This window comes from Anopheles merus, chromosome 3R, assembly GCF_017562075.2.
Source record: "Anopheles merus strain MAF chromosome 3R, AmerM5.1, whole genome shotgun sequence".
Lineage (NCBI taxonomy): Eukaryota > Metazoa > Arthropoda > Insecta > Diptera > Culicidae > Anopheles > Anopheles merus.
Window position 1 is genome coordinate 6,091,883 of NC_054084.1, and position 14,766 is coordinate 6,106,648.

Genomic DNA, 14,766 nt, shown 5'->3' on the forward strand with positions numbered 1-14,766 from the left:
ACATCACCTCTAACGGTCACCGAAAACGTGTGGAGCCGTCTTGGCTTGTTAGTTTTTAAGCTGATTTTGGGCAACGCGAACTTATTGGAATATTGGTTACAGGTAGTCTCGACGGCCAGTGGTGGTCACATGTTGCATTCGTTCATGGCTGCGTGTCGTTGGGCACGTGTTGGCATGGGCACACCTGCTTGCTTGGCTTGCCTTAGGGTGTAAGGGTAGGGAGGAGGAGAAAATTACAATGTGCATACACCACCACCATCACCACAGTGCCCTTCTATTGGCAAAAAAGCTCACTATCGATCGAAGTTGTCGTATAGTGCATTTAACCCCCAGAAATTGAGCCACTAGAAAGCAAGCACGATCCCTGGCCAAGTGTTACGTGTGTTGATGTAATTGGATTTGGACTTGGTGTTTCCCATTCTAAAACATTGTTACGCGTTCGGAGCGAAAAAAGGATGTCCAAAAAGGCAAACGTAATTAGGGTGTACGTGGTGAAACTTTGAGGTACTAATATGACATATTGTGATCTAAGTACTGACTTCCAACTACCTAGTCGGCGCTGCATAATTATTGTTTGAAACCTTAAAAAACAATCAATGTACCTCTTCCAATGAAAAGCAGCACAACGCAGTATCTCCCGATGATCTTCAAAAGCACGATTTATTATTCCAACCGTGACACGGAGACGACACCAGCGTCCCAAGGGGAAGCCCTGAAACCGTGCTGTTGACAAGCAAATGACGATGGATGGTTTCAACATCGCAGTACTTCACCGTAGTGATCTTTCCTTTCAGTTATACACGAACATGCCTACAGGCAGAGCAGGTATTCCATCATCCACTGACCTCCTAATGCGCTTGCTGGTGGTGAGACGTGATCACCTCCCTGCTGTCGTAAGTAAACGATGTCGTACGACTTGCATCGTTCCCCCCCCCCCTCCCCAAAAGGCTGGCAGTGGTCCTAATACCGAATTTGCGATTTGAAGGTTGTACCCTCCAAAGAAGTAGTACCGGCGAAATGATATTTGAGTCAGCAGCAAAACCACCCTGGAAGATGTGGAAATGTGGTCTCCAAAAAACAAACAATCGATCGGTTTTTGGCTGTATGGCGCAGTAGTACACCTCCGGTCACTTGGCTGGTCGATAGTAATCGTGAATTCATTATGTGTGGTGTGCGTGTGTGTGGCCATACACACTCTGCACAACCTTCGCACGGCTTCTGGTGGCCATCAGAGAAACGTCTGGAACGATCGCTTCGGGGGAAAACGCAGCTCGAGCAACAAAACCTCACCATGTTTGTGGTGGTGATGGCGGTGTTGGTGTTGGTGTTTTGTGTACCAATTTCGTTGCTCTCGTAGGGAGGGTCGAAATCGATCCGCGAAAACACACCAGCCGCCTGCCGGTATCGGGCGCATCTTTCATTTCGCTTGCCCCCCCCTGCCGGCGTTTCTTGTGTGCAATGTGTGGTTGTTGTTTTGTGTGCAATGGGGAGGGCGCAGTAGAGTAGAAATAGAAAATTCCCCACCAATTCGTGTTGGAGAACAACACCAAGAAAAGGGGGGACCGTTGTTTGGGTTGGGAAAGTTTAAGATAGAGCACTTTCTTCGTATACACGAGTAAGTGCTTGCAGAGCCACACAAACACACTTTTACTCTTTTACTCTTTGCTGTTTGCGTGCTCAAGTACGCGTGCACACTTGAAGCAGAAGATGGCGCGTTTTGTTCAGCCTCAAATGGTTTTGTCTGAGCGGCAGTCATCCGTAAGATGACTCTGCTGCCGCGGCGGCAAGTTCTCTCTGATAATGATGTGCGAGAACGCCTTTCTTCTGGTTGGAACTGGATTTTATCATGCGGAGTTTTGTTTGGGATTCTGGCCCTAGAGGAGAGACTCTTATCTAGAATACGAGAGCGTGACCCTTTGATTGGGAGTGTTTTTTTATGTTTTATTTGAATTTAACTGAGTCATTCTAATAGCGTTGGGATCTTGTTTTCATACAACGGATGACTAACACAGTAAAAAGTGTGTGGTATGTAGAGATACTTCCCTGGAATATAACGAGCGACATTTAATCACGTGGCATGTCCTTGTATCACACGCACCACACAATCTGCCAAGCTGCCATTTCAATGTGTCTAAGCAACGACTACTCAAAGGGCACGTTGCCTAACACAAGACCACCATGCACGATGCGTGTCCCTAATGGTTAGCAAATTAAGGAACCACGTTTTCATCGTTCTCTTCTTATCACGTTGTTTCCGTCTGCCAGGATCTTAGTCCAAAATGGTGTGGTGTACTCTGTTGTGTGCTTGTGTTGGTACCGAGCATCAGCTGTTTAATGGTGGTGTGCGTTTCGCAATCCCCGTAGAGTGGAATGGCCTTATGACGGAAAACACTGGAAGCTCCCGGTCTCGTGCTTGGTCCTTGTGTCTTGGCACCACGACCCGGGTCGAACGCTTTTTCCGACAGGCCGACAGCCCAAAGTCGTGCGACTGCGCAGTTTCCGTTGCCCTCGAACGTTCGGTGTTCGGTGGCGGAACTGCGTGTTTGGCATTGTGTCGTGTTCGTTCGGCTGTTGGAAAGCTTCCCGTGGCTCATCTTTCTACCACTGCACAAAATGCGCTTCCGGCTGGTGTGTGTGTTTTTTGCAACTGGTGGCTTGGCTCTTGGTTGGTTCAGCGAACACCACCCTACACATAGTCCCCAGTATCGATTTTACAACTCTTTCTGGAGGAGTGGTCCGATTGTTTGTTGGGGGATAAAACAGGATAGAAGGATTTTTGGTCGGTAAAAATAACGAACCAAGCCCTCATCCCAGGAATGTCCTCTGTGGGGTCAATAGACACGGATGATTGCGATGACGTCATTGCGCTGATGCTTCCTTCCGTACCCGGCTCGTGTGGGAATAAACATCTCAAGCTGTTTTATGTTACGGTTTAAGAAAAAAACACAATATCCTATGGGCGCTATTGCGCTGCAAAGTTCCAGTTGAAGAATTCGACTGACTCATCTGAGTCAGCTCAGCTGATGTTCGCACACAAAGGCGGCAAGAAGTTGTCGTCATTGGCATTTTTAGGAAAAGTAAGCAAGGCCTGGGAATGACACCTGCCAATCCAAGGTGGGGGAGGATGGAGGTGAAGTCATCGTTGTGTACCGGGGCCAAAGTAAGCTTGATGAGGTGTCTTCAGCACCAACGGGACGGAAACGTATCGACAAAAGTGTCCCAATTCATTGTTTTCTTTCTTCCTAACGTCCTATTATTTATTGTTGTGGCATTAGAGAACCTTCCCGTGTGTTTCAATTTGATTTTTAGGATTTTTTGTGTTGCTTTTTACGCATTCGGATTGTTAATGATTATTAAATTACCATTCCCTCGACATTGATCGAGGTTGGGTGTTATTTTTATATCATTTTCTGCACTGCGTTTTTGACCTTTTAAATGAATGAACTCCTCTCTGTCGTATTGACAGCATTGGGCAATTTGTTCGTCTGGCTAAGGTGATGATGTCTACCGAAAGTAAAGAAAACCTGATTAGGCGCAGGCAAAGGGTAAAAGTATTGCCAGTGGAACGATTATTCATTCATCATTTTTTCACCATCATCGATGGGGCCCTGTGACGACGACGTCAGGCCCATCGTGTGTGCTTCTGTTATAAATGAAAGCGCAATTGGTGATTTATTTTTGGAATATTTTGAAAACAAAACAAAAAAATAACGAAAACTGAAATGCCAATCACGCACGAACTGCGCGCCGATGGTTCGGGGAGTTTTTTTTGGCGGATGTTCCACATGCACAAACAACACATATATACGAGTCAAGATGTTGTTTTAGGAGAGAAAGGGAAGGTGGCATAGGAATGAGGAAAGTGCACCCGTGTCCACGAGCGCGGCAGTTGCGAAAATGGTGTCTAATTGCCAAAAACTTGTTTAGGTTTTTTTCCCTCCTGGAGGAGCGACATGTGTCTCATAATTTTGTTATCGTTCGTGTGCAGTGTGTTTATCAGTTTGATTTCGTGCCAAAGCAATGTGACGTAAAACTACGATAAACAGCGAGCAAACAGTTAGGGTGGTTGGGAGAAAGTAATATTCGTGAGACAGTTTAACCCGAAAAAACACAAGTGTCATCCCATCATCGCTGCTGCTTATCGGATTTTGTCCATCGAATGCACCACATCCTGTCCGTCTTGTTCCTTTAGAAGTTCCATTGCACCGGTAAATCACGTTGTTGAACGAATGAATCATCTGCTGTCTGTACAAAATGCTGCCCAAAAATGGCACAAATGAGCTTTTTTCTTTATATTTAAGTAACGCAGCGTTAAATTATCTGCTGGCGGACGTTTACTTTCACACTCAAGCAAACTCACGGTTAATCCAATCTGCAGTGCACTTTACAAAACCAGGCGAAAAACAGCTGTGTAAACGAACGACATCTGAGATGGCCGAGTTTGCGCAAGCTTGCCTCGTGTGTCCAACATTAATCTTCCCTTTACCATTGTTGCTTGGTGCGTGTGTGCACCGGTCGCGGTGGAATGGAAACTGGACCCAGTGAAAGCCAACCCCCAAGCATCTCGGGTAAAGTTTACTCTTTTGACTGATGCACCTTGACCAGACCATTTTCCACGTTTTGCTTTGGGTGAAGGAGGTAAGCAAGTAGATAGAAATAGAAAGATTTTGTACACATGTCATCGTTTGCTGCTTGTCCTGGCTCTACGCGTCACACACCACCTCCCTTATCTCTTACCGGGTGGGAGCGATGATGAGTGATGAGGTACAATTTGAATTACATGCCTTTACCTTGTAGTGAAGTGTACAGAGGGAAGAATCATCATACACCACACCAACCCGAGTCATACGTCAGCACTTGGTGCGAAGAAAAACAGTCGTTGAAACAAAGAAACGATAACTGTGTCTCGCCTGAGGCCGTTGCTGAGTCGTCGTCAGACCATCGGTCACTTCGTGGTCTGCTTACTGTCGTCAGTAAGGAAGGCGAGGCACCACAGACACACGTGAGAGTTCCCGCGGGCTGATAAGGAATGTTTGGTTTGCGTGATGTGGACTGTTTAAAGATGAATTAATGGGAATAAATTAGCATCAGCTGAGAGGGACAAGAGCGTCCGAGAGAGAGAGAGAGAGAGAGAGAGAGAAAGCTTCCCAGGGAATTGTGTTTCTACTACTCAAAATAGGGCTCAATATTTATCATGGTATGGGAGAACTGTCCACCATGCTCGTCCTATCTTATCACTCCCCTTTCCCCATACTTTCCATGGCGTGATACCCGTAGCGCTGTATCTCGTGTGCCTCAATTCGTCGAAATAATACATGATAAGACGTCGAATATCTTACCGAATGTATCTAACCTGATCTTGGCGGCTACCATACCTGTCACTGGTTTCGACATTTCTGACCCTGAAAGCTGGAGGAACAGTTTTAAAAAATGCCAGTTTCAATGTTAAACCAAGTTCCCAAAGCCAAACCCTGCCCCTGCCTGTGTGCTTTCGTATGCAGCTATGTGCATCAAAAATCAGGTCTTCTCCTCAACATTGGACTGTATGTATGACTGTAGGCTGTATTTTGAAACATTGGACTTGTGGAGAACATTCCGTGGACGTGAAAATAAAAGTGGTCAAACCGGTTCTTCAACCTCCCATGATGTAGCAAGGTTTGGGGGGAGGGAAATGATGTTTTCTCGGTTGTGCCGTCTCTGCTGCCTGTTATGCTTTGGTCGTAGAAAAGATTGGAATGTTAAGGAATGCGTCAAAGTGCATCATCTTTCCTCAAAATGCATCTCTTTGCATTTTTTTGGGGAATATCTGGAAGTGTTATCTCGCAGTCTGCTACAATCACAGATAATGGGATTGGTCATTGGCATTAACGATTGCAATCGTTACGTGTTACAGCTAAAGTCTCAGCCCCTGATGAGTCAGCTCTCCTACCGTAAAGCCAATGATGCTGTGTACAGTGGGGTGTGCGGGCCTCAATTCACTGATAAGATGGCTTCCATGCATGTGCTCCTCCCTTGTTACCGAACTGCAAAAAAAAAACCCTTCTTGTGGAATTCCAGTGATAACGTTGTGTGTTTTATGTTTTGAATTTTCAAAAGATTGTGATGGAAGTTGGATGAAAAGTTTTTGGGGTTGAGTTGTTCTACCATGTGGCATTTATACATGGAATTCAATTTTCTTCCCTCAACAGAAGCATGAATGAAAAATGAATCAATAAAGCAACAAATCCACTTCCGCTGGTGTGCGTTAATGCCGCTTTCTCGTGTCCCTATTCTGGCCTGCTGTTTAGGGTTTGGAGCTCTATCACGCTACAAGTCATGTTCCCGTGAGTCCCGTCTGTTTCCCATCACGTGAGGCATTATTTGCGTGCCACAATTTCAGTGTCCCAAAGTCCTCCAGTCAAAAGGTCAACCATCGTCCGTTCAGGCGTCGTCCAAGTGTGTTTAGCGCTGGGCTCGAGCGGTTGTATCGTTACGGCTTTTTGAATAATGTGCAACACACAAGCCTACCGGCTGAACATTGCCCAAGGTCACAAACTAACAGCAAGGTTCTTGGGCTAGCTTTCTTGTTAAGGTCGAAAGAAGGTAGAATTATTATCGTGTCTAATTTTTTGATGCACGAAATTGATGTTCCTCTTGCTGTTGTACTCTTCCCCTGGCTGGTTGTCCCGCTGGAGTCGTAAACTAGTTGCGCATGCACCGTTTCGGGAACTGTTGTGCGGTGTAGGTTTTAGATGATTATAGTTGACCTTCGGGCGTTTTTTTTTATCGTCGTGGGTCGTCGTGTGCCTCAATGTCAACTTGGCTGCTTGTTGAAGCTTCATTTGCTATACGAGCACCGTTAAGCTCGGTTGTAAAAATGGCGCATTTGGGGCGGGAAAGCAGGTGTGTTAGTGAACCCTGATAAGAAGCAGGTGGTGTGACTCGATGGGGATTTATGTTCCCTTTTTTCCTTAAATCAAATGATTTATGGGACAGTGGGTGTGCGAGTGCTTTGTAGTTATCTCGTGAGAATATCTTAGAGTCTTACAGTAGAATACTTAGTAAAACAGATGACTAATTGTATCATCCAGTAAAGGCGGCATAAAACCAAATGCTCCAATATCCTTGTTCCCAATGTTCTAGTGGTTGGTTTTGCCAGGATGCTGAGATTTATGCGTTTGACCGACTTTAAATCCATTGCAAATTGGTAGACCGAGTTGTGCAACAATTTTGGACCCATTTTTAACTTTATGGAATTCCTCGGTTTTCCATTTTTGCTGTGTGACATTCGTGTCCTCGACCCACATTATCACTGGGAAAACAATTGCCTGACCCAGAGAGAGAGAGAGAGAGCGAGTTAAGCGAAAATCAGGATAGCGTAATCATGAACTATGCGTGCCCTCCATTAGATGACCTTCCCTGGACGTGACTACTGTGCCGCTGGATCAATGCCAGAACTCGAGTTCTCTCTTCGCAAGCTTGCTGCCCAACTAGATCAAGGATCGGGCACGGGTAATTCAATTTTTCAAGCATGGAAAATTATTTCACTTGTAGTGGCAGCAAGCGCACACGTTGCGTTTTTCCACCATTGGCGCTGCTCGTTTTCTTCCGGCCCGACGTGCCTAGAACGTGACCAATTTTTCCGCCCGTTCGCGCGCGTTTACATTTTATGTAAATTGAGCATTAACCTAGTTTTATGTGGTGTGATTTGTTGGAAAAAAGAAATGGCAAACACTGCCAGAACGGACTCAACTTGTTGTGCCACTGTCACGCGGGGGCTCTATACGGCTACTCCCGCAGTATATGGACGGAAGGCACGCACATGCAAATGTGTGTTGCAGCAACGACGACGGGGGATGGTCACGGTGCACTTTGGGTGGTGGTGGGCTTTGATCATGCAATCGTGTGTGTGTGTGTCACACTGTCCGTCCGAGTTTTGCATGGGGTCCGGTCTCTGTGTGTCCGGAAGGCGACAGTGGTGCGTGTATTGAGTGGTTTCTTTCCCCCAATCGGTTCAATTCAGCGGCATGATTGCAACACACAGGTTTAACAATGAAGGAATAATGAATAGTAATTCCAATCAACGCGAAAGGATGAGAGGAGAGTCAATGCTTTTTAGGATTAGGATGAACATGGAAAACCATTTCATTCCGCCTAATGAGATGCACAACGGGAAGCTTTGGAGCTCAGTACACGCGGCGGGTGCACATAAATATTTCTGTTCTGAAAGGGAAAACATCGATTCTCCCTTCGCACAGAATGGCTCAGCGGGTCTACCATCCGGTAGCGAAGAATTTACCATCTAACAGTGAGCTTGAAGGTCGTATCAGAACATTCTAGAAGCACTGCGGGGGATACCATCTTCTTACCATGGTTACTTCTTCAATAATTGAAGAGTATGGAACATGGTGATGTTACTGCTCTGGAGTGAAGAAAACCGAAAGAACTAAGGAATGTTTAACAGTCTCACCTTCATTATCGATTTCAGAGTTCCCAGAATTGTCGTACTGTCGGGAAGGGATTAAATGTTTGAAAAATGTGTTGCTTAAAATAGATTGAGACGGTTTCTTGGAAACATGTGGTTTAAATACCCTTTTTATGAGATGGTTTTAAAATATCTTTCCCTTGTAGCAGTAAAAAAAGGATAAATCTTTCGTTACATGTACAATGAGAAAAAAACAAGCTTAAATTGATGACATCTTCACGGGGATTCAAAATAACTTCAGGAGATGTTCCAATTTCTTTCCACAAGTGGTCTAAAATAATGTCTTCAAAAGAGACCAACCACAGTGTAACGTTATTCGCAACTGTGATTTCATGATGCAACCACTGATCTGGAACGGCGACTGGGCTGCATCGATTGCAAAATATGGTTTAATATGGCTCCCCCCAACGTTATGCTCTAGATATCGCACCTCAATAGCCAATCGTATGGATGCCGGCATGAAAGAAGAAGAGGGGCGCACGATTGCACATTGATACAATTGTTTTAGGTTCTCCGTTAGGCCCGGGAATGTGATGGTAGATAAAATTATCAGTGTCCCCACGTCACATTTCCTCGTGATCTGATGAACTTTCAATCTCCTCATCAGCTATCAGTGTAGATCACTGTATCTCGTACGAAGGTTGTCTAGGTTGTTGATTCGAGTACGTGACGTGAGTATCTTGTTCGATCATTGAATCAAGCACTGAAGCTGTAGCTGCAGAGAGCAAGGTGTGAGGAAGGTTTGCAAAGGTCTTGCCGCTGCTGCTACTACTGAGGGGTAGTGCGTAGTGCACTGTAATGGAGATTGCGCAATGTTAAGAAGGTATGCGCAACCTTCCATAAATTAACAAACGTTTGTGGAGTTGCAATTTTCTCTCGCTCAACACCTCGCTGATGGCCGAGTCAGGAAGGCGGTTTTGCGAAGATAAAGCTTTAGTCATAGCTTGATGTAAATCTAGAAGAGTCGGCAATTCAAGGTCGTTTGTTTGCGAAATGGATTGTTCTAGAGGGGATGGTGTGCACTAAAGATGAACTACACATTCCAAAATGTAAGGCTTTGTAGTGTGATAAATTTTGAAAAGCATTTAAAAGTTTTTGCAACGTTTTGAAATCTTCTCTCGTATAGGCACTGGTATGACCTTACATGGCATGGTAAGGTGGTAAGGTGATCGTGTAAACAACTGGTTTAGGCTGGCGAAGTTATGCGAGTAAAAAACCTGTGTTTGATATTGACGCCGGCTACACTAGCAGCACGGAGGGGAGATATCGATGACTTAACGTTTTAAGGAACGCGGAATAGCTTACCTATCTTATCTCATACCCGTTCTATGGCGATCGTGTGAGAGGTGAGTCGCCAATGTTAATGAGTGACACGTACATGGATGTGTTGTAGCTATCTCGAGGTGGCATTAGTATTTGTGCACCATATTACAAATTATGGGTCGTAAAAAGGACATTGTGTTTTCGGTTCAAAGCTGTTTGATCTCCATTTGCGTTACTGTGTCTTTATTCGTTTTCCCGGCGAGATGGTAAAATATGAAGCTTTATTTGTCTTACGAGTATGGCGCAATTTGCTCAATTCTCATCATTTACGCATGTGCAAATCGTAAAGTAAGTAAATAGCTGCTATAAAACACACTTCACCTGCTCGTGAAACGTACCCCGAAGGTGGATTAAAGTTCAACGTCGTCATCTGAACGTCGTGTGAATTTCATTAGGAAGAAAACCACATTCGAGAAAAAAAGAAAAAAATGAATCTGGCTTGAATCGAGCCACGTTTCATCTCCACCTAAAACACGTGCCCAAACAAACCGGCTGAAGGGATACTGAGAAAGAGAGACAGAGTGCTACTACTCGAGATCGGGTGGTTGCCTTAGTTACTTTGTTTTGGTGCTGTGTAGATATCGTTAGGAAGATGTTTTTACGACGGTAGCTTGGCTTGTACAGTTTGTTAAGAGACTCATAGACACACACACACCCCCTGCGGAAACGATTGACATCGAAATTGTTAGCAATTAATCGAATGATAAAATGTGTCTGCCAAAGAGCAAGCAGAAAATGTGTTCACACCGGATAATTTGCTCGTTTTTGCCACGTGTGTGGCGAAATGCTTGTAGCAACGCATCACTTCTGGCAAACGTCGCCCGGCTGCCTGGGGGGAATTGTAGACTATAGAGGTGCGCCAACGTTGAGTGTATCAAAAGGAAGAGTTAAAGACACAACACATTCGGGTGTGTATTTTTACATCCTCACCCAAACAATCGGTACGGTTACGACGCGGGGGATGATGATGGGGACCTTTTTTGGCAGGCTAAAAATAACCTCCAAGACACGCGAGCATGATGTGCGAATGAAGATCTCGCGATGAAAACAAGACATCTTATGTACAATACACACCATGAAAGAACAATGAACAGCAGTGCCGAACATCATCGCTTTGCGTGTGAAATTGTGAGGAGGATCATCATTATTAAACCCAGTAGCAATTATATATTTGATCCTCTTGTCGTGGCAGATGTTTAGCTACAGTTGGGTGGTGGATGATTTTCGTAGGAACTACAAAGATTTATAAGTACAGGTACGGGTCGTTACACAAGAACTTTGTATACACAAATACCACAAAATCAGAAGTGATCTTAATGTATAACTAGTCTAGTGAAGTGAGCTTGGCTTTCAGTTACTTATTGTTACCATAGCAGGATAGTCAGTCCCACGTAAGGGGGCACGGTCTATTCGGGACTTGAACCCATGACATGTTGTTGTTATGTTGTTGGCATGTTGTTACGTCCTACGAGTTGACGACTGTACCACCAGACCGGCCCTAGAACACGGAACCTACGATCCTTATAAAACGGCACCCGTCGTCACAGATTCTCACCCTTATCGTTTGTCTGAAGATTGAATAAATCATGCACAAAAACGCAGGAAGAGAGTGTGTTTGGAAAAGCAAACAGCCGCCGACAATCGTGTCCTAATATAATGGCTGCTGCTACAGCTGCGGGTGAGAATTCCCAAACATTCCATCCCTGGCTTGATTCAGTAAAGTCCCGTCCAATTGACTTTCTCGACGTTGATGTTGATTCAATTAGACGTGCATGATCCGTTGGTACGCACGCCGTCGGGGTGCCGCTGCTCGAGTGCTTCATGGACGCGCATAAGAAGAATGTGTGTGCCCTCATTTCGAGGTGTGACGTCTGGTGAGAGAACCAGATTGATTAATAGTGTCACCTAATGCACGGTGCACTCAATGCAAGTGAAAACTTCAATTGGTATACGATCAAGAAAGGAACATAGCATGATGTATTTGTTTGTATCGAAATATCAGCTTAATTCAAATTACTTCTAGAATTTCTGAGCCGTTTTCACACCCTTGTATGAAGTATTTTCCTGGGAAATTGGACGACTCTGACCCTGCACCAGCACCACACCACCACCGCGAGTTAATTGAGTTTGATGCTAATCATCCGTCGGTCGCACCAAATGGTTGAAGCCTGACCGTAACTCTCCTCTAAGGCCGTCGAGGTCGTCGAGGCGGTGGGAAAAGTATCACTGAAAATCATGACCTGAGTCATGGCGCTCCCGACACCCGCCACGGGGGATATGATTGAATTATGAATTGTGGGAAGCGGTAGATACATTTTATTGGGTGTGTTTGGGAGCGGGCGGTGAAGGCGCCCGCCGCCCTCCCCGTTATAGGAAGTTTCCATGTTCAGACACGAGAAGCAACCGGGGGGAGCACTGATTGGCTGACTACTGCTGTTGCTGGGTGGGCACTGCACTTGTGGTGTGGAGTCTAATGTGAGAGAGATTTAAGATTGAGCGACGAGGAACATGTTCCTGTAAAGCAAAAGGTTGTTTACTGTGAAATAAAACTCACGATCAACTGCACAGATATGGAGATTCTGCTATTGAGTTTGAATTTCTAATGCAATTCTAGATCAAAGTCGCTAACTGTATTTTGATTCTTCGTTTTCCAAACTGACGGTAACGAATGATTCATTCCTAACATTGCACAAATAAGTCGTACAAACACTTCACTTTACGTAATCTTGTTATTCGCTGACATGACTATCGCCACTCTGGCGTATCCCTTACGTTTATTAACTTTTGGCAATGGTCGCCAACGACATTGGCAAAAAAGGGCAAACGAAAAAAAAAAAACACACCGAATGATGGTTCGGCAAAATGTCAGCAAACATGATTTAGCAACCGTGTCGGCGGCAAAATATCGTCTACGAAGATGGTGCGGAATGTATGGCGGGAGGATCTTTGCGGAAGATGCGACATAGAGGTTGTAGATGGCAGAAATTGCAACCGATTGAAGGCAACAGGAAGGAAGAGTTCATTAAAACGCGCGTCTCGGTTTAGTTGAACCGTGTACATGAGCGGCTTTGCTCATTAATCTTGCGAAACGTCATCGACTGTGTCGTGTGTGTGGCTGTCCTTAGAAATTTGTTGTTGCTGCGTGTATTCTACAATTTTGTACATTTGAAGTGGTCTTTTTTGTGTGAAATATTACTAATAAAAACTTTTTTCCATTTATTCTATCTCCGCAGGCTCAGTGTCAAACGATTGGAGGAGATGAAAGTGGTGGCAACCAGTGTGTATGGTACGGTATCTGCAATGTCGACTCGCTTGGACGGGCGCAATACTGTCCGTACAACGGTACGGCCAAAGCGATCGATACGGAGGCAAACGATCTGCTGAAGGTGTGGTGTAAACATCTGCTCGTAGAAGATGCCACGGGCAGCATCAACACGTGCTGTGACGCTGCACAGGTGAGTTAAAGGATTAGACAGCAGTATGGGTATTACTATTCGGAAACACTGAACGGAAAAAGCGGCGCGGGATAGAGTAGAAAAATAGATCTACATCAACATAGAGGATGCGCCAAGTCTCATAACTTGTCCCAATACACATTGTAAGAATTTTAAAAAGCTTTTTAGCTGGGGCGACGAATCTGCGTCGTATTTATCTCTCTTCGACATCAGATCAGTGATCTCACCGGCAAGCAAGTGGTGGATCACCGACCACCACCCAGAGTTAGTTGTAAAGTCTAAGCTAGAGTGTTGTAGCAACTGGCCCATACACACACACATAGACATAGACTTAATACCGCGCTCGCTTGACCTTGACAGTGACGAAACACGAGCGTCGTCCACATCCACAGTTAGAATTGCGTATTTCCGCATCCCGCCTACTCGAGCGTGTCGATTTGCGTCGATGCGTAGCATAATGATGCCCACCGCCGGCCCAACCTACGCGGCGCGCTCCACTCGAAACACACGATGACATTAGCTCATTAGTAAGCAATATTCTGCGCTTTTCCCCCCGCATTTAGGTAGTGTGTGCGATCCATGTGTTGTTATTTCGTGTTATGTTTTTCTTTCGACTTTCGACGGAAATTAAATATCCTAAGCTCGCACCACACACATCTGTCGCGATCGTTCGTAGTTGTTCAAGGTACGCAAATAATAGCGCGCAAACGATTGTGTCAACCGGGCGGCAAGTGCATCGCGCACGATGGCTAAAAGTAGCGCCACTTGTAGTGCGAGTTTAGCGATCGCGAAGAAAATACCGCGCCCTAAGGCAACACAAACACGGGTAGCTATCGGTGAACCGGCAATTCTTACCCAGTGCCATGGTATTAGGTTTTAAGGTCAGTCGGGGACGATGCACCTAGTGTTTGGACACGGCTAGCGTGAATCAGAGAACATGACACGGTATTTGCCGGTTTAGCATCTAGCCAGGGGAGCTAGAGGGCACCGACACGCACCAAGGCTGTGTTGTACCACCTCCGACTGCTGCCCTCACGCATATTACCCAAGGAAACGATCGAATGACCCAGAGGAACCGGTCTGCAGTGCACTGTGACCGCTCATCCCAATATGTTTTGCATTCTGTGCCTTCCCGTCCGAAGGTCAGTGCGTTTGCGGAGAGAATCGTCAAGATCCTGTGATAGTGGGTAATGTGCTGTGTAGGCCTACCCCGGAGTTTGAAGTTCAGTGTGCTCTATAAACGTTTGTGGATGTAAAATAAACATTTAATATCTAGATTGAGCTCTGACATACACTGCTTCCATTTCATATGTAGAAACAGAGTCCCTGTGTGTGTGTGCGTGCTGTTGACTGGGTTGATTTTCCCTTAGGGTGTTTTTTGGGTTATAAACTATTTTTACAGACATGAATTTTGGACGTTAATGTGTGCTGCCAGCGTACGCCTTATATTGCGATGACGCACTGATGGATGAATGTTTTTCAATTATATTTACTTTTCCTATCCCCTCCGGCGATACTGCAAGT

General features: G+C 45.3%; 1 protein-coding gene across 6 annotated transcripts in view; it reads left to right on the forward strand.

Moving 5' to 3' along the window:
- The window catches only part of LOC121596994 (NPC intracellular cholesterol transporter 1), a 42,592-nt gene that overhangs the window by 11,029 nt on the left and 16,797 nt on the right, over positions 1-14,766 (forward strand). For all 6 annotated transcript variants that reach the window (XR_006005360.1, XM_041922431.1, XM_041922434.1 and 3 more), the window contains exon 3: positions 13,021-13,242. Coding sequence is in view for 5 of the 6 variants with exons in the window: in XM_041922431.1 (XP_041778365.1) it covers positions 13,021-13,242 (222 nt within the window). In the remaining variant the exon portion in view is untranslated. The remainder of the gene's footprint in view (positions 1-13,020; positions 13,243-14,766) is intronic.